General features: G+C 44.5%; 2 protein-coding genes and 1 pseudogene across 3 annotated transcripts; all 3 read right to left on the bottom strand.

Moving 5' to 3' along the window:
- Nucleotides 1-2,248: 2,248 nt before the first annotated feature.
- Ubxn1 (UBX domain protein 1) lies at nucleotides 2,249-6,275 on the bottom strand. The gene is made up of 10 exons (XM_034491162.2): nucleotides 6,162-6,275; nucleotides 5,991-6,076; nucleotides 5,835-5,888; nucleotides 5,643-5,749; nucleotides 5,472-5,541; nucleotides 4,379-4,570; nucleotides 4,238-4,289; nucleotides 3,649-3,765; nucleotides 2,567-2,759; nucleotides 2,249-2,391 (listed from the first exon to the last, which is right to left on the bottom strand). The coding sequence occupies exons 2-10, from the start codon at nucleotides 6,047-6,049 to the stop codon at nucleotides 2,342-2,344; spliced, it is 894 nt and encodes a 297-aa protein (XP_034347053.1). The 5' UTR covers nucleotides 6,050-6,076; nucleotides 6,162-6,275; the 3' UTR covers nucleotides 2,249-2,341.
- Nucleotides 6,276-18,440: 12,165 nt separating this feature from the next.
- Nucleotides 18,441-18,745, bottom strand: LOC117722954 (protein transport protein Sec61 subunit gamma pseudogene; annotated as a pseudogene).
- An 815-nt stretch (nucleotides 18,746-19,560) lies between these two features.
- Lrrn4cl (LRRN4 C-terminal like) lies at nucleotides 19,561-22,583 on the bottom strand. 2 transcript variants are annotated; one of them, XM_034513797.2, is made up of 2 exons: nucleotides 22,137-22,583; nucleotides 19,561-21,504 (listed from the first exon to the last, which is right to left on the bottom strand). In XM_034513797.2, exons 1-2 carry the CDS (start codon nucleotides 22,174-22,176, stop codon nucleotides 20,780-20,782), a joined length of 765 nt encoding a protein of 254 aa, XP_034369688.1. In that variant the 5' UTR covers nucleotides 22,177-22,583; the 3' UTR covers nucleotides 19,561-20,779. The 2 variants fall into 2 exon arrangements, with proteins under 2 accessions (XP_034369688.1, XP_034369762.1); XM_034513871.2 differs by having other exon boundaries at nucleotides 22,061-22,582.
- Between the last annotated feature and the right edge of the window lie 1,722 nt (nucleotides 22,584-24,305).

Genomic DNA, 24,305 nt, shown 5'->3' with positions numbered 1-24,305 from the left:
TGAAGGTTCTTTTTTGTATCTGTGTAGCCCACAGTGGTTTTAAACTTGAAGTAGTCGTCATCCCATCTCACCCTTGCAAATGCTAGGATTACAGGCTTGTGCCACTACTCCTAGCTTCATTAATATATTCTATAACTTGTAATTTTTATTTTTTTTAATCTTTTTTCCTGTTTTTTTTTTAAAGATTTATTTATTTTATGTATATGAGTACACTATTGCTCTCTTCAGACACAACAGAAGATCCCATTACAGATGGTTGTGAGCCACCATGTGGTCGCTGGGAATTGAACTCAGGACCTCTGGAAGAGCAGTTAACTGCTCTTAACCGCTGAGCCATCTCTCCAGCTCCCCAACTTGTAATTTTTAAGCAATCGCAACTAAAAATATGTTTGTGGCTAGAGATAGGATTCACCTGCTTGAATACTCAACTAACATACACGAAATTGCAAGTCTGAGTCCCCATAACTTAGAAATGGTATGCTGGTAATTCCAGCACTGGGAAGCAGCAGTAGCAGACCGCAAGCAGGGTCCAGCATTATAGTACACACCTTTTTAATCCCAGCTCTTGGGAGGCAGCGGCCTAGTCTCCATAGAAAGTTCCAGGACAGCCAGGGCTATACATTGAGACCCAGTCTGGAAAAACCAGGGGGGGAGGAAATCGAAATTTCAAAAAGTATATGGCTGCATAGCAGGCCCAAAGTGAGTTTGGGATACATGAGTCTGTCTCATAAAACTTAATGTTTCTGTGGTGCAAACCCAGAAGTGAGCACTGGAGTTTCTTTCAGCTGCTGGTGTCAGCTCGTATTTACCCTGTGTATGTGTTTAAGGCAAGGTGTCTGTGTAACCTTGGCTGGCCTGCCTCTGCTACCTGTGTGTCAGGATTAAAGGCATGCACCACCACAGCTCGGCCTAGTTACTTTCTTTACACAGGTGAGTGTTGTTAATGGCTGAATTGTGGCCTCTTCTCTGCCCCCCAAAATAAGGACAAGTCAGCAGAGATTTGACAAGACACTAGGGTAGAGGAAAAACCTTCACAAGTCTGGCAAATAAGGTCTTGAGACAAGCAGGGCATGGAGATACACAACTTTAATCCCAGCTCTCAAGAGGAGGCAGGTAGATCTCTGAGTTCTAGGACAAGAAGTACTATGGAGAGGTCCTTTCTCAAGAAAACAAAAACACCTTGACCTGGGCTTCCCAGGTGGGTACACGGGTTCTTGTATTTGCTACCAATGTCAGTTTGGATGACACCCTGTAACTCGCCAGTCTGATCTAACGTAATACTAAACCTGATCACAACAGCCTTTATATCTTAGTATATATACATAAAACACTTGATTATGGGACTTGTAATCCCAGCAGGAGGCCAAGCAGAAACAGCAGCAGTCCAAGGCCAGCCTGAGAAATGCAGTTAAGACCCTACATGAAAAAGTCGAGGTATATAGCTAAGTGCTTTCTCAACAAGTTTCAAGCCGGGGGTTCAGTCCCCAATACTGTGGCAAAAAGTGTGGTATGTGTGCAGTACTCAACACACTTTTTCAAGCCAGGATCTCTCTGTATCTCTGCCTGTCCTGGAACACACTCTGTAAACCAGGCTAGCCTGAAACTCAAGAAATCCACCTGCCTCTGCCTCCTGGGTGAGGATACTAAAGGTGTGCACTACCAGGACCCACCCTAAGATTTTTTATTTAATGATGCATCTATGTGTATCATGTGCCCATGAGAGTCAGGTGTTAGCTTCTAGAACTGGAATTACAAATGATTATGAGCCATCATGTGGGTATGGAGAATTGACCTCAGGCCCTCACGAGAACAACAGAGCTCCTCAGCACTGAGCCAATCTCTCCAGCCCCTCAAACACTTTTAAAGATTTTTTTTTAACATGAGTGCTTGCATGTATTCATGTGTACTATGTGCATACTTAGTACCCAGAAGGCAAAATGGCATCAGATTCTCTGGAACTCTAAGTTGCCCAATATGAGTACTGGATCTGAGTTTGATGGTCAGCCTGGTCTATATAGTTCCAGAATAGCCAGGGCTGCATAGTCTGTCTCAAAACAAACAAACATGCTCATATGCCACCTCAGATTATGAACAAAAGGTGCCATGTAAATATTGCCCACTACCAAGCAGCTAATCAATCCTAGAACAACCTATTGCAAACTGAAGATGAGAAAGAGGTCTACTTTACTGCTCTCCCTTTATCTTCTCATGTTGCCCTTCTCATTCATTCAGGAAGGAAACAGGCATATACAGAACTCAAAGGGACTATTTATTAGGAAGGAAATGTCAGTGCTTTATCAAAGATGAAGAGGTCAGAAAGAGAAGGTGGGATGGAGGACCCTCAGCTGGGACACTTCTTGGCCACAATGAGGACAGCAGAAGGCACCAGTCCTAAAGATGGAAGAAAGAGTTTGAATTACAAGGATACTTAGGTTTAGGGCCTTCAAATTTCTGGACACATACTATATCCAGTAAGTCCCTTCTATCCCAACTGACTACCCATCCCTACCCATCCCAACCGCCCCTCATTCCTTTAAGCCCTGACTCCTGGTCTTACGTAACATACCCAGTTCCTGCAGAGGCCGTTCCATATCTGCCTCTGAGAAAGCCCGTCTGGGGAAGCCACTGAGCAACTGCACAGGGTCCTGGTCCTGTCCAGGTTCCTCCCCACGGTGAAGCTCCACATAAAGCCTCACAGCTGCCAGCTGTTCCCGGGCCCGGAACGTCTGGGTCAGTGAAGTCCCATCAGGCAGCCTAACCTAGAAGGCAAGAGAGAGATGTAGTACTGTGAGCACTGAAACTGAGTGAGCACTAGGTATGGGGTGGCTCATGCCTATAGCCTCAGCACTTAGGGGTACAGCACAGGCAGTCTTAAAGTTCAAGACGAGCCTGGTTTACATAGAGCTCCAGGGCTGAAAGAACAAATTCAAGGGAGGCATCAGGTACACAAGACCCTGTCTTAAAACAGAACTATGAATAACCAGGGTGAGGCCAGGTAATGGCAATGCCTATAATCACGGCACACAGAAGAAACAGGAAGGGGGATCACCAGAAGTTAGAGGTCAGCTTGATCTTCATAGTGAACTCCAGGCCGTAGGGCTGTACAGAAGGACTCAGTCACAAGAATAAAACAGTGTGGAGTGGTGGCACATGCCTGTAATCCTAGCACTCAGGCAGAGGCAGGGATAGCTCAAAGCTCAAGACCAGTCCAGTCTACATCAGGAAACCCTGTCTGAAGTGTCCAAGAAAGGAAACAAGGTACTACAGCTGGCCCTGCTATCCTTGGAGCATCTGAACTAGTACAAATGCTATTTAAAGGACCCGATGAACAACCACTCATGCTTTACTTCAGAAGGTGATGATAAAGTACTCCCAGCTACCTCACAAGACAGAATTACTTTTAAAAATCATTTTAAGTATTGTATCATGAAAACAGCTGTGTAATAAATCTAAAACTGCTTAGTAAGAATGAAATAAGGATTTAAATAAGACAGGCAGGTGAAATTTGATCTCTCCAAAGAGTAGTGGAGATAGAATTTCAAGTCATGATTTGGCAAAGGGGACTTAAGCACCAACAGCTCAGTGCTGGGCACTTTATATAAGCCAACACTGGGTTCCAGAAGTAAGATGGGCACTTGAAAACAGTACCTGTATGCGACACTGGTCATATTCCCGCTTAGTAGGGGGCTCCTGGCTGGGAGAAGAAGGAACAGGACCTGGATCCGTTGCTGGTGGGGATGACCGAGAACCCACACTACCACCATACTGAAAGACAAGACCAAACACTAGCTTAGGGGAGCACACCAATCTAGCATATACAAACATTCAACCTCCAGCACATGGGGAAAAAACCCACAGGCAGGTCTGGTGGCTCACAGCTTTTATAGTACTTGGAAGGCTGAGAGGCAGGAGAACGCCACAAGTCTGAGACTAGTCTGGGCTACAGAGTAAAACTATGCCTCAAAAATATCATGCTAAGCCGAGCAGAGGTGGCGCACACCTTTAATCCCAGCACTTGGGAGGCAGAGGCAGGTGGATTTCTGAGTTCGAGGCCAGCCTGGTCTACAGAGTGAGTTCCAGGACAGCTAGGGCTATACAGAGAAACCCTGTCTGGGGTGGGGGTCGGGGGGGGACCAATCAAACAAAAAAATTCATGCTAAGCAAATGCTTTTTCTTGAGAATGGAAAAGGAAATCAACCCATCTACTCCATTATGCCCCAACTTCCTAATCACCCACCTTCTTGGCTCTCTCTGCTTTGTCCCTTTCAATTTTTTCTCGAACTCTTTGTCTACAACAGAGACAGGAGAAAAGTAGGTCAGACATGGACAAGGCAAGTCTTCATTTCCTTCTCCATTATCGACCAGTGAGTGTTCAGACCTGGCAGCTAACTCTTCAGCCTTTTCCCTCCTGCGCTCCTCAGCAGCCCGGCGCATCTCATCTTCCTGCAGTTTCTGTCTTGCGACTGACAGCTCCTGCCCTTGTCTCCTCCGCTGCTTTTCTCGTTCTAAAGCTTCTCGCTCCTCTCTTTCTTCACGTTCCCGCTGCTTCTGCGCCACAAGTTCCAACATTCTGTTTTGCAGAGAAGAAAGAGCTAAAGGCGAACATGGAGTAGGAAGGCAAGTTTAAACAGAGGAACTGACAAAATAAGGGGTATGTTCTCCAAGACAGATGAAAAGAAACAAAACCAAAACAGTAACGTAAAGAGGACAAGCTAGGCGGTAGCAGTGCATGCCTTTAATCTCAGCATCAGAAGGCAGACAGGTAGATCTCTTGAATTTGAGGCCAGCCTGGTCTACAGGCTCCAGGACAGCCAGGGATAGAGAGACTCTGGCTCAAAAACAAAAACAAAGGGGGAAAAAAGTGTAGCTCAATGGTAGAGCACATACATCCATCATGCATGGGGCCTTGTTCATGCATGGAGCCTTGTAGTTTTTCTTTCTTTTTTCTTTTTTTTAAAGGGCAGATGAGAGCCAGGCGTAGTGAAGCATACCTATAATCCCTGCATTTGCATTTGCAAAGTAGAGGCAAGAGACTTGGGATCTCAGGGGACTCTGCAGTCACACAGGAGTTTGAGACCAGTCTTGAGCTTCATGAGATGTTTCCTGGTGACTGCCCCCACACCCGTAAACTGAAAAGGTCAGGTCCTATGATCAGACTTGTGTTTGTATTTGGGAGGAAGGAAGATGACCCATGGCCCTTAGGAAAATTAGTCAATGGGCTAGCTATGGTGGCCCAGGCCTGTAATCCCAGCACTAGAAGAATGTGGCTTTGAATTTAGCCTAGGCCGCATACTGGATTCCAGGCCAACCTGAGATAGACCCTGTCTCAAAAATTAATGCAGGCATAGTGGTGAAGGCCTTGTAATCCCAGCACTCTTGGAGGCAGAGGCAGAAGGATCCGGAGTTCAGCCTGGGCAAGAGTTAGACAGACTCCAAACAAAACACACACAGAAAATGAACCTGCCAGTTACCTCTTAGTTTGTTCTTGTCTCTCCTCTTCAGTCAAAATGGGTTTACTTTCTCCAGCAGCAGACCCAGATCCTACAAACAAGCAACAGTATTATTATTTATAATAAAATCATTCTGGTTTTCTCAGGCCCTTACAAGACATCTAGAATCACAAGATGTCTCCCAGTCAGGACCTTCATGGCCAACTTGCTCTGAGGACGTGGGTTCTCGTCCCAGGATATGGCTGAGGGGAGTCTCTAGAGGCTCGTCCACATCGGGGTCGTCTTCATGCTCCATAAGCCTGGGCAGAGAAGTTGGCAGGGGTTAGCTGGAGGCCGCCTTTCCCAGCGGGCCTCAAACTTCCGCCACCCGTGCCGGTCGCTCACCAGTCCATCGCAGCCTCGATGCCCTGGTTCCCTGTGAGGGCCAGAGCCTTCTCCCTGGGGGCAGAAACACCATGAATAGCGCCCACCAGCCATGGTGACAGTCGGGCCGGGCAGGCCCGCGGCCTCCCACCACGGGCTAGGGGGAGGCTCCCTTACGCGCGTCCCCTGGGAAAGCCCATCTCGATGAGGCTCTCCAGAGCCGTCAGCTCCGCCATGGCGCCCGCCTCCGCTTCCGCGGGGACCTGCGGTGACCAGAAGGAAGACGGCAAGGGTCAGCGCGGGGCGACTCCGCCCGCGACGCCGCCCTCCCGGCGCTCGCTAACTCACCGGGCGGGAGACCCGGGGACGGGGGGAGTAGACACTGAGTGAGGAGAGCGGAGGGGAAGCGGAAGTGCCCTGTCTGTTTGTGTCACGTGGAGGCGGGGTGGACGGGTGCCGAGGAGAGCCAGAAACCTCCTTCCTGGTGGGCGGAGGCATGCGAGGACCGAAACTGACAGGAAGGAGACCCACCCACCGTGAAGAAGCTCCAGACCGGTTTGAGCAGGCTTGCAGAGTTAGATATTAGAAAGAGGGTCTGTGGGCTGGAGAGATAGCTCAGCGGTTAAAAGCACTGACTGCTCTTCCAGAGGTCCTGAGTTCATTTCCCAGCAACCACATGGTGGCTCACAACCACCTGTAATGGGATCTGATGTCCTCTTCTGGTGTGGCTAAAGAAAGCTACAGTGTAAACACATGCATAAAATAAATAAAACTTAAAAAAAAAAAGAAAGAAAGAAAGAAAGAGGGTCTGTGCAATAAAACAGCGGGTAAAGGCGCCTGCCTCCGAACCTAACTATGTGAGTTCGATTCCTAAGACCCACGACGTTGAGACCAGAGAGAAAGGATTCCTATTAATTGTTCTTTGACCTAAACACAGGAGTTGGGGTATTCATGATCAACAATAAACACAATTTTTTTTCTTTTCTTTTCTTTTCTTTCTTTTCCTTTTTCTTTTTTTCTTTTTGGTGTTTTGAGACAGGGTTTCTCTTTGGGCCTGTCTCTCCCTCCTCTATCTGTTTGTTAATGGCTAATAGTACCTATATCATGGAGATTCTGATGATTAAATATAAAGTAATAATTATGATAATCTTTAGTGCATATGTTAACAGTATCAATAATAGCTGTTATTATTATACACCTCTTAGTAAACACTTCTGTTCAGAGCTAAGCCAGGCAGATGTCTGAGAGTTGGAGGTCAACCTAATCTATATAGCAAGTTCCAGGACAATTAGGGCTACACATTGAGAAGGAAGGAAGGATGGAAGGAAGGAAGGAGGAAGGAAGAAAGGAAGGGAGGAAGGAAGTTTACTTGAGACAAAAGAAATTGCTTTAAGCCAGGCATGGTGGCTAGCACCTATAATCCCAGAAATTTGTTGCTGACACAGGCAGGAATATATCTGTGGTTCAGGGCCACTCTAGGCCACAGAATGAGACTTTGTCTCAAAAATTTAAGATAAATAAATAACTAATTTGGTGGCTGAAGCCTTTAATCCCAGAACTCTGGCAGAGATCAGTAGTCTCTGTGAATTCCAAACAGCCAGGAATACATAATGAGATCTTGTCTCAAAAAAGATAAAGAAATAGGCCTACTGTTTTTAGATAACTTCTTCAGAGGACACAGACTATTAAAGCCAATAAAAAGTTTTTATTTGCTGGCTGATGGGCTACACAGGGAACTTGCCCAAATTGTGTATCTGCAAAGCCCCACTGTTCTTTGCATTTTATGCAAACAAAACAACAAAAGACAAGACAAAAAACCATATCCTGGTTGATATACTTCAGTTAGCAAGAACAGTTAAGTGAGAAGTGAAACTACAGAAGCCAAAAAGCAAAGTTTAGTACATTGAGGAACTTTCCTGGATCCTGGGACTATAGATTTTTGTTGGGTTAAGCCACATGCGTGGAGTTCTAAGGTCAGAATGGTGCTTCGGTAATGGTAAGGTATCTGGGGCTACTAAAGTCTGGGGCCTGTTGTATTCCTCACTGGTTTTATTGGCATGAATCAAATTATGGACTCATCTTGGAGCAAGGGGTTATATATATTGTGTCCTTATCATTCTTATATTGAGAGCTGGAAGCAAAAGGATTAATGCCCCAGCCATGGCTATAAATAGAGTAGTTAACCAGGGGGACCAGGAGAACAAACATTAGTGCCAATTGTTACATTCTTGACATCTCTTTTCTCTTTCCTGAAAGTTATTTCTGCCAATGGCTAAATTTCTCTAATTATCCCTGACAGGTTGGCATAGAAGCAACTAGTTTCTCCCAGTGCCATACAGAGAGCTCATTTCAGAGAACTCCTTGCCTCATCCAAAGGTGATCCAGCCCTCTGTGATTCTGTAGAATGACATTAGCTAAGGAATCCTTCTGGGATGCAACAGAAAGCAGAATTTTGTAGATGGTCAAGGTTTGTGTCAGGCTTCCTTAAAGGTTTTTGTTTGTTTTTCAAGACAGGGTTTCTCTGTGTAGTTCTGGCTATCCTGAAAATAGCTCTGTAGATCAGACTGGCCTGGAACTCACTTTATAGACCTGGTTGGCCTCAAACTCAGAGATCTGCCCGCCTCTGCCTCCAGAGTGCTGTGACTAAAGGGATGCACCACTACGCCCCACTGAGTTTCTTAAAGTTTTTATCTCCCATTACTAGGTGTTGGGAGCCGACTTGTAGCAGAAAGCGGCTATCAGCCTTGCAGCCATCTCAAGCAATATACCCTGACATGAGACTGGTTTTTCAACAGCCTACAACAGCTGAAGCACACTCTGATATCCCACATATTTTGTTTTGCTGTTTACTGCCCCCAGCTGCAAGGCGCACTTGGTATCCACACCTGTAAGGCATGCGGTGCACGTGCTATCCATGCTATACACGCCTGTAAGGCTTACGTCATCTCAACACCTGCAAGGCATGTGGTATCCACTCGCCTACAAGGCACGTGGCAAAAGCGTATAAATACCCCAGATTTCCCTTCAATAAATGAGACTTGATCAGAACCTCTGTCTTGTCTCCATTCTTCGTGTCTCTTCCCCTTTATCCTCTCTCTCTCTCTCTCTCTCTCTCTCTCTCTCTCTCTCTTTCTCTCTTTCTCTCTCTCTCTCCCCTGACCCGCAGGCCAGAGCAGCAGCTTGGGCCGGGAAACAGTGGCCACCAAACGTGGAGTGGAGAGGGCCGCAACAACTAGGGTTGTAGTTCCAACTGTAACAGAGTCCATGATACCTACCCCCAACAGAGTGGGTAGAATAGGGATGGCTTACCACTCACAGGAGGGCCCTGTCCTCTTCTCTATTATAGACAAACATCTGAGGTATGACATACACAAGGATGCAAAGTGGTGTGGTCTCCTTAATGCAAACAGTTCAGAAGAAGCACACTTGGTTAAATAATAACAAACAAGCCAAGTAGTTCAGGGGCCTGGAAATGCATTAAGCTACCATTTCTGGGGTTGATCTGCTGTGTGTGTGGCTACAGGAATCTGCATAGGGAAAATTTTCTAGGAGATATCTTGGACTTAAGCAGGCACTGTTCCCTTGCAAACACCCCAGAGTGATTGTCCCATTTATAGCTGTTACGATTGGAAGTGGAACCAGTTTGATAATTCTAACGTAGTATGGGGCCTTGAGGTCCAGGCACAGCCAGCAGTCCTCACTTATACTTGGTTGAGAATGGTTAAGGAACAGATGCACTCTTTTTGTACCCTGAACACAGATGGGCTGGTTTCACTACCTTCTCTATCTTGTTCTTCAAGGTTACCAAAGGAATTCCCAGGGAAACTGGAATTTTGGGGAGTTGCCAACTGAGGGGGCTTGTATTCCAGGGGTATCAAGATGGTCTTTGGCTAGTAAAATTGCCTCCTAGGCTAGACCATTCAGGCATAACGTAACCCATCTACTGTCGTTGTCATTGTCTTCTTGTTCTTCTTCTTCTTCTTTTTTTTTTTTTTTTAAGATTTATTTATTTATTTCATGTATGTGGGTACACTGTCGCTATCTTCAGACACATCAGAAGAGGGCATCGGATCCGATTACAGATGGTTGTGACCCACCATGTGGTTGCTGGGAATTGAACTTAGGGTTTCTGGAAGAGCAGTCAGTGGTATTAACAGCCGAGCCATCTCTCCAGCCCCCCTTGTTCTTCTTTCAAGACAGGGTTTCTTTGTGTAGTCCTGGCTATTTTGGAAATCACTCTGTAGACCAGGCTGGCCTAGAACTCAGAGATCTGCCTGCCTCTGCCAGGGATTAAAGAAGTGTATCACCACCACCCAGTTATTGTTATCTCCTGGAGCCTACTTTAGCTGGGTGTGGTAGGACCACCAGGTAAGGGGTTTGTTTCCAACATGATTCCAGGAAAGAAAGATGCTCTTAAGGTTTGGCTGGTTTCATTTTTACTTATTCTAAGGAAGAGCAAGACACTAACTACTGGTCAGAGCTCCTGTCCTGATCTCATCAAGGCATCTTTCCTGATAATACAGTTGAACTGTGAATGTAGCTATGGAAGCAGCGGGGAGAAAAATAGATACAGTTGTTACAAATAAAAATGCAGACGTCAAGGACAGGGGAAAAAAAATCAATCCAACCCAACCCAAAATTTAAATGCTTGAAAGCTGGCATCACAAACAAACAAACAAACAAACAAACAAAAACCTCTCTCTTGATTTGCATACTTTCAGTCTGAATGCTCCCAGGAGTTTGTGCCAAGGAATTTAGAAAAACAAATGTACAATAAAAATGCCAGTTGTTGCTGGGCAGTGGTACCACAAACTTTCAAGTCCAGTACTTGGAAGGCAAAGGCAGTCAGATTTCTGCGAATTCAAGGCCAGCTTGGCCTACAAAGATTGTACTAGGATAGCCAACACTACGCAGAGAAATGCTGTCTTAAAAAACAAAAACAAACAAATAAATAAATATGCTTTGCTTAGAGAAATTGCTTTTGCTTTTGTCTTTCCTTCTCTTTCTTATTTTCTTCCTTTCTCTCTTTCTTTTGTGGTTGAGAGAGAGGGAGAGAGAGAGAAGGAGAGAGAGAGTATTTGTGTGGATGCGTGAGGGGACATGTGAAGGCTAGGGGTCAACCTCGTCTCAGAAAACAGGGTATCTCATTGGCCTGAACTTTATTAATTAAGCCTGGCTTGGCACTGAGCTCCACCTGTCACCTGTCTCACCTCCTTAGTGTTGAGATTACAAACATGAGCTACCATGCCCGGCACTGTATATTTTAAAAAGACTTATTTTATTCATTCATTTATTTAATGTATATGAGTACACTGTAGCAGTCTTCAGACACAGTATTATAGATGGCTGTGAGTTACCATGTGGGTGCTGGGAATTGAACTCGGGACCTTCTGGAAGAGCAGTTAAGAGCATTGACTGCTCTTCCAGAGAAGTGCTCTGGAGACACTTCTCCAGCCCTGTTTTATTTTATATTTAGATGTATTTATTTTTATTTTATGTTTCTCCTGTGTGTCTGTCTGTGAACCACTTGGTGGCTGGTTCCCATGGTGGCAAGAAGACGGTTTTGTATCCCTGCAACTGGAGTTACAGATGACTGTGAGTCACCATATAGTTGCTTTGCGCTTTGGCGGACTCAGTCATGCTCTTAACTGCGGAGCCATCTCTCTGGTCCCTACTTAATTTTTCAAAGTTAGCTGGAGAGATAGCTGTGGGTACCGAGAACCAAATTCTTGTCTTTTAAATGTGAGCCTGGCTTTTGGCTTCTGAGCCATCTCTGCAGACTTATGTATACAATGATTATATATACAATGTTCTGCCTGTCTGTATGCCTGCAGGCCAGAAGAGGGCATCAGATCTCACGATAGATGGTAATGAGCCACCATGTGGTTGCTGGGAACTGAACTCAGGACTTCTGAAAGAGCAGCTTAATCTCTGAGTCATCTCTCCAGCACCCTGATTTACTTTTTATTTTTTTGTGTATGGGTGGTTTTGTTGTTGTTTGTTTTGAGACAGGTGTCTCTCTACATAGCCCTGGAACTCATTTTGTTTACCAGGCTGACCTCACAACTCATAGAAATCCTGCCTGCCTCTGCCTCCTGGTACTGGAATTAAAGACATGAACCACCACACCCAGCTTAGATTTATTTTTGTTTTACTAGCATGGGTGTTTTGCTTGAGTGTATGTCTGTGCGTGCACCATGTGTGTGCATTGCCTGTGAAGGCCAGAGCTAGTGATGGAGTCCTTGAATGGAGTTAGAGAAGGTTGTTAGCTGCCATGTTTGCAAGAGCTCTTAGATGCTGAACCATTTCCCCAGCTCTATTTTATTTTATTTGTTTATTTTGGAATTTGCTAAAATCTTTATTGTGTTTACTGAGAATATCACAGTTTCTCACAGTAATTCTCCAAACTTCATTAGAAAGGTTTTGGATGCCAGGTGGTAGTGGTGGTGTGAGTCTTTAATTCCTGCACTCAGAGGCAGGTGGATCTCTGAATTTGAGGCCAGTCTGGTCTACACAGCAAGTTCCAGGGTAGCCAGGGTGACATAGAAACCCTATCTCAAGAAAACAAAAACAACCAAATAAAAACCCAACTAACCAACCAAATAAATGGTTTTGGCTGTCTATATATTAAACTTCATATTATTTAAAATGAATTATACTGGGCCAGGCATGGTCACACATGACTCTAATCTTAGCATTCGGGAGGCAAAGACAAGATGATCTCTGTGAGTTTGAGGCCAGCCTCACATTCCAGGACAGCCAGGACTGTGTAAAAAAACCTGTCTCAAAAAGTCAAAAATAAGAAAATAAAATATAAATGAATTATAAATTATGTTTTTTTTTGAAACAGAATTTCTCAAAAACTAGGAAAATACTAAATGCTGGTCAACCTCACATGATCCTTACATTACTTACCCCACATGATCCTTACATTACTTACCCCACATGATCCTTACATTACTTACCCCACGTGATCCTTACATTACTTACCCCACGTGATCCTTACATTACTTACCCCACATGATCCTTACATTACTTACCCCACATGATCCTTACATTACTTACCCCACGTGATCCTTACATTACTTACCCCCACATCCTTACATTACTTACCCCACATGATCCTTACATTACTTACCCCCACATCCTTACATTACTTACCCCACATGATACTTACATTACTTACCCCACATGATCCTTACATTAATTACCCCCACATCCTTACATTACTTACCCCACATGATCCTTACATTACTTACCCCACATGATCCTTACATTACTTACCCCACATGATCCTTACATTACTTACCCCACATGATCCTTACATTACTTACCACACGTGATCCTTACATTACTTACCCCACATCCTTACATTACTTACCCCACATGATCCTTACATTACTTACCCCACATGATCCTTACATTACTTACCCCACGTGATCCTTACATTACTTACCCCACGTGATCCTTACATTACTTACCCCACGTGATCCTTACATTACTTACCCCACGTGATCCTTACATTACTTACCCCACGTGATCCTTACATTATTTACCCCACGTGATCCTTACATTACTTACCCCACGTGATCCTTACATTACTTACCCCACGTGATCCTTACATTACTTACCCCACGTGATCCTTACATTACTTACCCCACGTGATCCTTACATTACTTACCCCACATCCTTACATTACTTACCCCACGTGATCCTTACATTACTTACCCCACGTGATCCTTACATTACTTACCCCACGTGATCCTTACATTACTTACCCCACGTGATCCTTACATTACTTACCCCACATGATCCTTACATTACTTAACTCCACATGATCCTTACATTACTTACCCCCACATGATCCTTACATTACTTACCCCCACATCCTTACATTACTTACCCCACATCCTTACATTACTTACCCCACATGATCCTTACATTACTTACCCCACATGATCCTTACATTACTTACCCCACATGATCCTTACATTACTTACCCCACATCCTTACATTACTTACCCCACATGATCCTTACATTACTTACCCCACATGATCCTTACATTACTTACCCCCACATGATCCTTACATTACTTACCCCACATGATCCTTACATTACTTACCCCACATGATCCTTACATTACTTACCCCACATGATCCTTACATTACTTACCCCCACATCCTTACATTACTTACCCCCACATCCTTACATTACTTACCCCACATGATCCTTACATTACTTACCACACATGATCCTTACATTACTTACCCCCACATCCTTACATTACTTACCCCACATGATCCTTACATTACTTACCCCCACATCCTTATATTACTTACCCCACATGATCCTTACATTACTTACCCCACATGATCCTTACATTACTTACCCCACATGATCCTTACATTACTTACCCCACATGATCCTTACATTACTTACCCCACATGATCCTTACATTACTTACCCCACATGATCCTTACATTACTTACCCCACATGATCCTTACATTACTTACCCCACATGATCCTTACATTACTTAACCCACATGATCCTTACATTACTTACCCCCATATCCTTACATTACTTACCCTACATGATCCTTACATTACTTACCCCCACATCCTTACATTACTTACCCCCACATGATCCTTACATTACTTACCCCACATGATCCTTACATTACTTACCCCCACATCCTTACATTACTTACCCCACATGATCCTTACATTACTTACCCCACATGATCCTTACATTACTTACCCCCACATCCTTACATTACTTACCCCACATGATCCTTACATTACTTACCCCCACATGATCCTTACATTACTTACTGCCTGTGCAGTCAGTGGGCTCCCTCTGCAGGAGGGAATGTGCACTTGGGATGTTTGGCCAAGAGAATTAGAAGTTTCAAAATATATAAAAAATAATTTCTTCCAGATAAACAGGGTAAAAAGATCTGAAGAAATGGCCCAGTGGTTAAGAGCATTGGCTGCTCTTCCAGAGGACCAGGATTCAATTCCCAGCACCACATGGTTGCTCAGGACTACCTGTAACTCTAGTCCGAGAGTGTCCCATGCCTTCTGGTCTCCTCTGGAACCAAGCACGTACATGGAACATAGGCATAGAGGCAAAGCATACATATATATTAAATGGGTAATTAAAAATAAAAACGTCAATAACAACAAAACCTCAGAGTTTCTATGTAGCTCTGATTGTCCTGGAACTTGCTCTGTAGACCAGGCTGGCCTCAAAACCCAGAGATCCACCTGCCTCTGCCTCCCAAGTGCTGGAATTAAAGACGTGCGCCACCACTGCCTGGCCAGTCTTCCATTATTTCACTGCCATATTTGATGACCACATCAGAAGCCATTGTTAGACATTTTTGTAGTTTAATCACTAACCCCTCAGCCTTCCTTCCATAGTTGAAGCAGTCCCATATCCCACAGCTGGGGCTAAAACAGAAACACATTCTCATAACATAACTGTTTTTAAAGAAACCAGAAGTCTCACTACATTCCCCCTTCTGTTTCATGCCACTAATTGTACTGTGTTTAGTGAGAAATTGTAAATAGAGACATTATCAATGAACCAAACGCTTTTGGATCAGTAGTTCTTTTCTATAGCCTGGTGACTCTCAGCTGCTCATTTCTGAAAGGGCTCATATATTTTTGCTGGGGAGCCTCATGCTAGGCCCCTCAAAGCCATTTCCTGATGGCAAAAAATTACCTTGGATGCCCCACTTGGACCTACACTCATTAGTCCAGTGGTATCCTTTGACACAAATGCTTGCACACCCCAGAAAGCCTAGGCATTCTTTCTGATGTATACCTTAGGGACTTATTGCAACTAGACTTGTTCAGGTCTCCTAGCAGAAAATACCATATTTCTCACAGTTAACATATCTAACATGTTGAGATCTGGCTTGGTAAGTACACTATTTCTCACAGTTAATGAACCAGCATTTTGACATCTGAGACCTCTAGCTATAGCTTGTCCTATGATATTGGCATGATGCTTGTGAGAGCCAATGAGTCACGTCTCTTATCCACTCATCCATTGGCACTGTCCAAGCCTTTAACTGTCTAATAACTCTTTTACATTTGGTATTCTCATTATCAAACACCAATGTCTCTATCAATATCTCGCAATCAATATCTCTATTAATGTCTCACATCAGGGTCTGATATGACTTTGCTTACAGCTGAAATGAATCTTTCAAGAAATCTGTGAGCTGGGCAGTGGTGGCGCATGCCTTTAATCCCAGCACTTGGGAGGCAGAGGCAGGCAGATTTCTGAGTTCGAGGCCAGCCTGGTCTACAGAGTGAGTTCCAGGACAGCCAGGGCTACACAGAGAAACTTTGTCTTGAAAAACCAAAAAAAAAAAAAAAAAAAAAAAAGAAATCTGTGACAGCTTTTCCCCGGAACCTTGTGGAATCTTAGTGAACGAGGTAGACCTTTTCCCAGGCTCCTCATTTTCATCCTAAGCTCTTAAAGCTGTCTAGCGACACTGTTCTATAACAGCATCATCAAACTGAATCTGCTCTTTAGGTCAGAATACTGTCCTTCACCTAGAAATTGATCTTTAATGGTAGTCATTCCTCTTGCTCTATTTTGGTGTTCAATATTCTCAGCCTTCTTCCTCCAAGTTAACCATTGTAACTGCTGACCAGTCTCTAGCACAGCTATCACCAATTCCTGCCAATATTGGGAAATAATTCCATTTGGTGGCCCAGTTACTTAATAGTTGTTTTACATTCCATAGGAAATAATAGCTTCTCTAAAATCCCTCAGATCCATCCAGATTCTATAGTACGCCACATTATCTCATCACGATCAGCACCATTAGCAGTCCTGTGCTGTATAGTGTACTGGGAAAACTGATGGTGACTTGTAGTGCCAGGCCCCTCCTCTGGCAGCACACTTGACTCAACATTAACCCTTTCTCTCAGATCAGGTTGGAAGCTCCCATTCTCAGTCACCAGGTCTGAACCTTTTATTTCTATCTTTTCTGGCACTACTCACTGCCCAAGTGTTTCTACCTCTACCTGTAACCTCTCCAGTTACATGATCAATTCTGTAACCCTTTCAGAAATGAGAGTATAGAGTGAGCCTTCTGGTTTCCCATTTCATCCATTTTTACTCCTTCATTTCCATTCACAACTTTTCAAACTGCTCAGCCACTCTCCCAACCTTTTCTGAGACAGGACAAGAAAAAGAAGAAGAAGAAGAAGAAGAAGAAGAAGAAGAAGAAGAAGAAGAAGAAGAAGAAGAAGAAGAAGAAGAAGAAGAAGAAGAAGAAGAAAGAAGAGGAGGAGGAGGAGGAGGAGGAGGAGGAGGAGGAGGAGGAGGAAGAGGAGGAGAAAATAGAAAATCCCCTCTAGGAGCAAAGCTGTGAGGGAGAGGGGAAATCAAGTTTCCCATTCTGCCTAGCCCTACATCTGGGGCCACTTATAACCATAACTGTACTTTTTGGCTACCATGGTTTTTTTTTTTTTTTTTTAATCTACCACCTTTGTTCCTCCCCAATCCCTTCCAACTCCCTAACACTAGGTAGGCAAGAGAGGTTAGAGGGAAAAGCAAGCATCGATCTCTTTAGACTATTTACTGCTGATTAGGGTCATCAAGTCCCTTGGGGCAAGTCCAATCTTCGGGACATCTCCAACCAGTAATCCAGAAAACAGCAAAAGCAACAGCAGGAACCAGCAGCAGCAGCAGCAGCAGCAGCAGCAGCAGCAGCAGCAGCAGGGACAGCAGCAAGGGGAACAGCAGCCCCTGTAGTCTCTCTGGGCTCTGGCATTTGTATACCCTATCAAAAGTCCCCAGAATATTCAGCTGGCAGAGCCGAATTATGTCCTGCCAGAGCATGAGAAAACTCATAGCTGGCTGCTGCCGGCAATCTGAAGCAGCCCCATATCCCACACTTGGGATTAAAACAAAAACATATTCCCATAACATAACTGTGTTTTTAAAGAAACCAAAATTCTCAGTATATTACATATATAACTCATAACAGCACAAGTTTTTCTTAATTAACTGTGAAGCCAACATACTCAGCTGGGAATGCATGCTCTTTCTAATTAAAGCTGATAGAGCTATTTTCTCATTCTTCCAAAATGCTCACAAAGCAGCTGAGGCAAAGCCTGTGAAAGAAAGTAGGGCTAAACTTAATTGTGTGAATCCTGCTTGCAGAAGCATGTGCACTAGAACTTGCATAGGCTGCTTTGGTGGTGTTTTAGGTGAGTTCCACACTGTCACGTACACACATGGTGCTGAGGGTACTTGATAAGAGTCCTGCTGAGGGCCGGACAGTGGTGACCCACGCCTTTAATCCCAGCACTTGGGAGGCAGAGGCAAGCAGATTTCTGAGTTCGTGGCCAGCCTGGTCTACAGAGTGAGTTCCAGGACAGTCAGGGCTACACAGAGAAACCCTGTCTCAAAGAAAAAAAAAAAAAAAAGAGTCCTGCTGAGGTTTGTAAATACCTGCTCAAGTGCAGTACTGTTTTTTGTTGTTGTTGTTGTTTTTGGATAAATGTCTGTTATGGAAAAAGTGTTTATTTTGAAATTATTTTAATTTAGAAATAAAAAACCTCATAGGAAGATGGAAAGAAACAAAACCACAAAGTATCCACGCAAGGTTTTACTTCATGAGCTTGTCCCCCCTGATTGGTTCACTTGACCCATGATGAGAAAGGACTCAGCCACCCACAATAAAGTTGTTAATAGGGATATGGATCAGTTTCACAAAGAAGCCAATGAATCCCATGATAGCAAATCCTATCGCTGTGGCCATGGCAATCTTCTGGAATTCTTTTCTGTCGGGTTTGGTACATCTTTTAACCAGCCGAATCGAGTCCTTTACAAACTGCCGACTTGGCTCAACAAACTGTATTACCTGATCCATGTTTGTGGGATGGCGGTTTGAGAGGGTAGCAGTACTGGTTTTAGTGTGTGTTAAATTTAAAAGATGAACAATGATACTTTCTCTTTTTTATTTATTTATTTATTTATTTATTTATTTATTTATTTATTTATTGAGACAAGGATTTTGTGTGTGTGTGTGTGTGTGTGTGTAACTCTGCTGTCCTGGAACTCTCTCTATAGACTAGGCTGGCCTCCAGCACAGAGATCCACCTGCTTGTCTCTGCCTCCCAAATGTTATGGTTAAGGGGTGCACCACCACCACCACCTAGCTTGAATAATGATACTTTCAATGAGAATACCAGAAAAAGAAAACCTGAGCAAGTTACTGATTCTGTGACAAGGCCTCACTGGTCCTACTTGGCCTGGAACTCTATGCAGCCCAGGTTTTTTTCACCAATTCACAGAGATCCTCCTGCCTCTGCCTCCAAAGTGCTGAGATTAAAGTGTGTATACCATTACATCTGGCTTCAGGGGTGGTTTTTAATTTTTTTCCTAGGTTCCCTAATAATTTACTGAGAACTTGGGTAATAGTATAGCTTTGCCTCCAAACAGCCAAACACCAACACAGCCCAGTGTGGTGACACACACCTTTAATCTCAGCACTCAGGAAGCAGAGGCAGGAGGATCTCCTTGAGTTTTAAGCCAACTGGCTCTACATAGGGAGATTTGGGCTAGAAAGGGCTTCACAGTGAGTCTCAAACAAACACAACACAAAAATACGTATATTACTTTGAAAAATAGGCATACCTTTGAACTTGGCCAAAAGTGATATATATATATTTATATATTTATATAATTAAACAGGATCATGAAACTGAAAATATAATGATTTTAGATTCCCTTTAATGTTAATACAGTGGAAAAACAATTACATAAGCTTGTGGGGAGTCATTGGCATAAACCATTAGTAACAGACAAAACCCCTAACTTGTGCTGACAGAAGCCTGGCCGCTGTCTCCTCCAGCCTGTGCTTATTTTGAATCCTCAGCTTCCATAGACACCGTGGACTCTGAGCAGGCTCATCCTTAGTAAGAAAACAAAAGGTAGCAAAAGGATGTAGCTACAGTCTCAACATCTACCCTGCAGAAGCTCATTCTCAAAATATGTGTGGAAGCCACCCGCCACCCACAGTTGCAGAGTCCTTTTTGAGTAAAACGGGTGTTGGCAAAACACAGCCAATAGGGCAAACCTGGTCTGTTGCTTGCCATGAAAGGCCTAAGAGCTATGAAGAGATTATATTTTTAAATGGCTATATATCAAATTAATTTTTATTTTATGTGTATGGCTGTTTTGTCTAATGTATGTATATATATGTGTGTGTGTGTGTGTGTGTGTGTGTGTGTGTGTGTATGTATGTATGTATGTATGTGAGTGTCTGATGCTGGCAGAGGTCAGAAGTAGACATTGGAACTCCTGGAAATGGAATTACAGATGGTTGTGAGCTGCCATGTGGATGCTGGAAATAAATTCTGGTCCTCTGGAAAAATAGCCAGTGCTCTTAACTGCTGAACAATGTCTCTATCCTGCTCCTCCTTTTCTTGTTTTTGTTTTGTTCTTTTTGAGATAGGATCTCACTATATTATCTGGTCTCGCCTGGGATTTTTCTATGTAGATCAGGCTTCTTTGGAAACTCAGAGAGCTCCTCCTGCCTCTGCCTCCAGTGCCCTGAAGATTAAAATTGTAAACTACCATGCCAGGCCTTAAATAGCTCCATTTTAACTGACTATATATAAGTACATATATAATGCCTGTAATTTTACCTTCTCAAGCCCATAAAGCTTAAATCATTTTCATCTGAATTCCAAGGAATAATTGCTACTTTTTCTAACCCCCGACAGGGAAGGAACATAATGATCAGTTAGCTATGGACTAAACAAGCACTCAGTTCTGAGGTTAATTGCCTGAGCTGCTCTGGCTTGGCTGTGCCTCTGGTGCCAGGTGGCAGCAAGCCTCACACTCCTCACACTCCTCCTGGGAGTGGGTTGGGCTCTCCAGATGGGGTTGGATTGCACCAGAGTTGTTTGTAGTCGATGGGACTCCCATCAGAGAGCTTCTGAAGCTTGGGCAATACCTTGACGTCGGGGGCAACCCCACCGCTCACGAAGGCAGAAATGCCAGACCAGGGCTGCACAGCTCAGTAGAGCTAAGACTGTGCCTACTCCCACAGCTGCATGGACCAGGGTAACAGGCTTAGGCGGCATGATAAGCTTTCGACAGGGCCCAAAGTCAGGGCCAGTCCAGCTCTCAGGACCCTCAACATCTGCCCCAGGAACTTTGCTCTCACCAGCGTCATTAGCAGCCACCACACAAAAGACATAAGCAACCCCAGGCTTCAGTCCTTTCAGCTCTGCTCTTCGAACTGTAGCATTGAGCGGGGCATTCATCTGTGGAGCCCCGTTGCTTTCCCAAAGCAAAAGCTGGTAATGGTTGACTGGAGAGAAGGGAGCACACCAGTGAACCACTGCGTAGCCTTCTTCAGCCACTAGTTGCACTTCTCCCAGGCGAGGAGGCTCTGGCTGTTGATCTTCCCTGGAGAGCCCTGGGCACAGGCAAGCTACTGGCCCAACCTTCTGCAGCTCCTGGCAGGACACCTGCAGGTGGCGACAACGGTCATAGTCGCAAGGGACAGCTAAGGAAGGTATAGTTACTGTCACATCATCCTCTTCCCCTTCCTGGTAGTCTTCCGGGGTCAAGATCTGAGCTTGGGAAACCAAGGAGGTGGTCATGGCTGCCAGCCACAGAAGGGAAAGGGAGCCCAACATGGAGCCTGGAAGGGAAGGAGTGAATGAGTAAATGCTGTCAGCTCTGCCTTCCAGGACAAGACCTTTGTGAAAAGTACAACATTGGATCAAGATGGGCAAAGGAAAGAGGTGGGCTGAGACATACAGTCATCGTTAACCTGGGTTTTTGTCTGATCTAAGGCACCTCCAAATCATCAGGATTATTAAAGTCACAAATGACTGCTTCATTTGGGATAAAAAATAATGAAATACAGCCCCACAGTAGAGAGAGAGAGAGAGAGAGAGAGAGAGAGAGAGAGAGAGAGAGAGAGAGAGAGAGAGAGATAGAGATGTTTGGGAAGCACCATGCAAAATGCTAGAAGCAGGCATCTAATGGATAAACAAAAGTGCTGAGAAAAGAGGAAGAGGAAAGGATTTATTCAGTTCAGGGTGGAACTGAAGAAAGGTGGACTGAGTCCACAGCCACCCTGAGAAATGACCAATCTAGAGCAATGCTTAGTAAGATTTACAAATATCCATAAAGAAGACAGGAGATAGAAGGAAGAAAGGGTGGCGGTGGACACTGGAGTCATCACTTCCTACCTGCATTAGTACAAATCCAAGCAATTCAGACTTCTCTCTGTCCACCCTCTTCCCCAGGCCCACAGTAGCCTCTCACCAGTGGGGAGGCCTTGGCACAGCAAGATGTCCTGAGACATCTGTGGATATCAGGCAGAGAGGTCCCTGTCACAGGCCACTGTCAGGTTGTATTTTCAATTCTATTTTGGCTGAGAACTTTTATACTCCTCAACTCTGATGTCACCACCTAGCTAGCCCCTGTGTGCCAAAAAGAGGGCTGGTTCCCTCAGAGGGACTGAGTCACGGGGCCAGGATTAGGGGAAATCACATGCAGTGGTTTCAGCTGGAGGCCAGGATGCCTGGGTTCTGACAGAGGAATGAAATGTGGAAAGCAGCTAGGAACTGAGAATCCAAAGGCTGCAGTCATGTGAAAGGATGGGGAGAGGAGGATTCTTGGAGGAGGGAGGGCACCTGGCTGGTATCAGACAGGAAAACATCTGTGGATGGCTTGGGGCTTAAATTACAAAAAGTTGTTTTGGTAAAAATCCTACCACATTCATGGCAGTCATTTCCTGTCTTCTGCCTCCCAACGGACAGAGAAGGGAGGGGTGTAAAGTCCAGAGTGATGCTCTCCGGACCCGCCCTACCCTGTCCCCCTCCCCTGAGGGAGATGAGAATCACATGCTAGAGCAGGATGCCTCTTTCTGGCCAGGATGGGGTTTCTTCCCTAAGTCATGGACAGAAAGAGCTACACTAATGTGGTGGTGCCTGCCTCCATTCCTCAGCACTAAGGAGGCTGAGGCAGGGTCGCTAAGAAACAGCCTGCACTACATAGTGAGACGATCTCAGAAAATAAGCCAAAGTCATGACAGCTGGGTGAGGTGGTGCAAGCTTGGAAATCAGAACTTTAGCAGGAGAGTTGCTAAAAATTTGAGGCCAGCCTCTAAGAATGTTTAAAACTTAAAAGGAAGAAGAAGAAGAAGAAGAAGAAGAAGAAGAAGAAAACAAAGTAATTGTCTAAGTCAACCTTCAATACTTGGGCTCAAAGAACATTTCTGTTCCAGCTAAGTAGCAGGAACATAGGTGTTCAATGCCTGACTTAGTACAAGAAATTGAGAACATTAGATCATAGACTAAATAATTTGTTCAATTTAAAATCCCCTTGTAATGTGTAATGCTCTTATACTATCCTTTTAAAGAAAGCAATACAGGGGCTAGAGAGATGGCTCAGTAGTTAAGAGCACTGGCTGGTTTTCCAGGAAGATGTTATTTCAATTCTTAGCACGACGTGGTGGTTGTGCTGGCTGGTCTGACGTCAAGTTGACATGCAAACTAGTTTTCTAAAATGAAAGAATCTTGAAGAAATGCCTCCATAACATCTGGCTGTAAGGCATTCTCTTAGTTATTGATGGCCGAGGGCCCAGCCCATTGTGGATGGGGTCATCCCTGGGCTGGTCATCTTTGGTCCTACAAGAAAGCAGGCGGACCAAGCCAGGTGGAGCAGGCCAGTAAACAGCACCTCTCCATGGCCTCTCCATCAGCTCCTGCCTCCAAGTTACTGCCCTGTTTGAGCTCCTGTCCTAATTTCCTTTGATGAACAGCATATGGAAGGAAGTGTAAGCCAAATAAACCCTTTCCTCCCCAACTTACTTTTTGGTCATGGTGTTTCATTACAGCAGTAGAACTAAGTCAGTGGCTCACTCACAGCCATGTATTTGCAGTTCCAGAAAGATTCAATGCCTTCTTTTGGCCTCCAGTGGTACCCAAACTCACATGCACATCAATGAACAGAATTAAAAATAATTTTAAAAGGGAACACACTGGAAGCTGAAGAGATGTCTGAGTAGTTAAGAGTGCTTACTGGCTGTTCTTGCAGAGTGCAGTTCAGATCCCAGCACTCATGTGAGGAGGCTCACAGCCACCTGTAACTCCAGTTCTGGGGGGGATCTGATGCCCTCTTCTGCCTCCGAGACTTAGCAACACACATGTCCATACATACAGAGAAGTGCGCACACACGCACATAAATAAAAACAAAATAATAAAAACTGATACCCAGGGCTGGGATAATGGCCCAGTGGTTAAGAGAGCTTCCTGGTCTTACAGCAGATATAGGTTTGGTTTCCAGCACCAATATGGTAGCTTACAACTCTCTATAAAACTCCAGCCCCAGGGGATCTGCCCTCTTCTGACCTTATGGGTTTCTGCACTTATGTGGTACATATACTTATGTAGGTTCATACAGAGATACATAAAACAAAACAAAATCTT

This window comes from Arvicanthis niloticus, chromosome 1, assembly GCF_011762505.2.
Source record: "Arvicanthis niloticus isolate mArvNil1 chromosome 1, mArvNil1.pat.X, whole genome shotgun sequence".
Lineage (NCBI taxonomy): Eukaryota > Metazoa > Chordata > Mammalia > Rodentia > Muridae > Arvicanthis > Arvicanthis niloticus.
This window is presented reverse-complemented; position numbering and strand designations above follow the sequence as displayed.

Coding starts and splice junctions, on each gene's coding strand:
- Ubxn1 (XM_034491162.2), bottom strand. CDS start 6,049: ATGGCGGAGCTGACGGCTCTGGAGAGCCTCATCGAGATGGGCTTTCCC. Junction 4,290..4,378: donor GCTGAAGAGTTAGCTGCCAG/GTCTGAACACTC, acceptor TCTCTGTTGTAG/ACAAAGAGTTCGAGAAAAAA. Junction 2,760..3,648: donor ATGACCAGTGTCGCATACAG/GTACTGTTTTCA, acceptor CTTGCCTTCTAG/GTTAGGCTGCCTGATGGGAC.
- Lrrn4cl (XM_034513797.2), bottom strand. CDS start 22,176: ATGTCTCAGGACATCTTGCTGTGCCAAGGCCTCCCCACTG. Junction 21,505..22,136: donor GTGCCAAGGCCTCCCCACTG/GTGAGAGGCTAC, acceptor CTTCCCTTCCAG/GCTCCATGTTGGGCTCCCTT.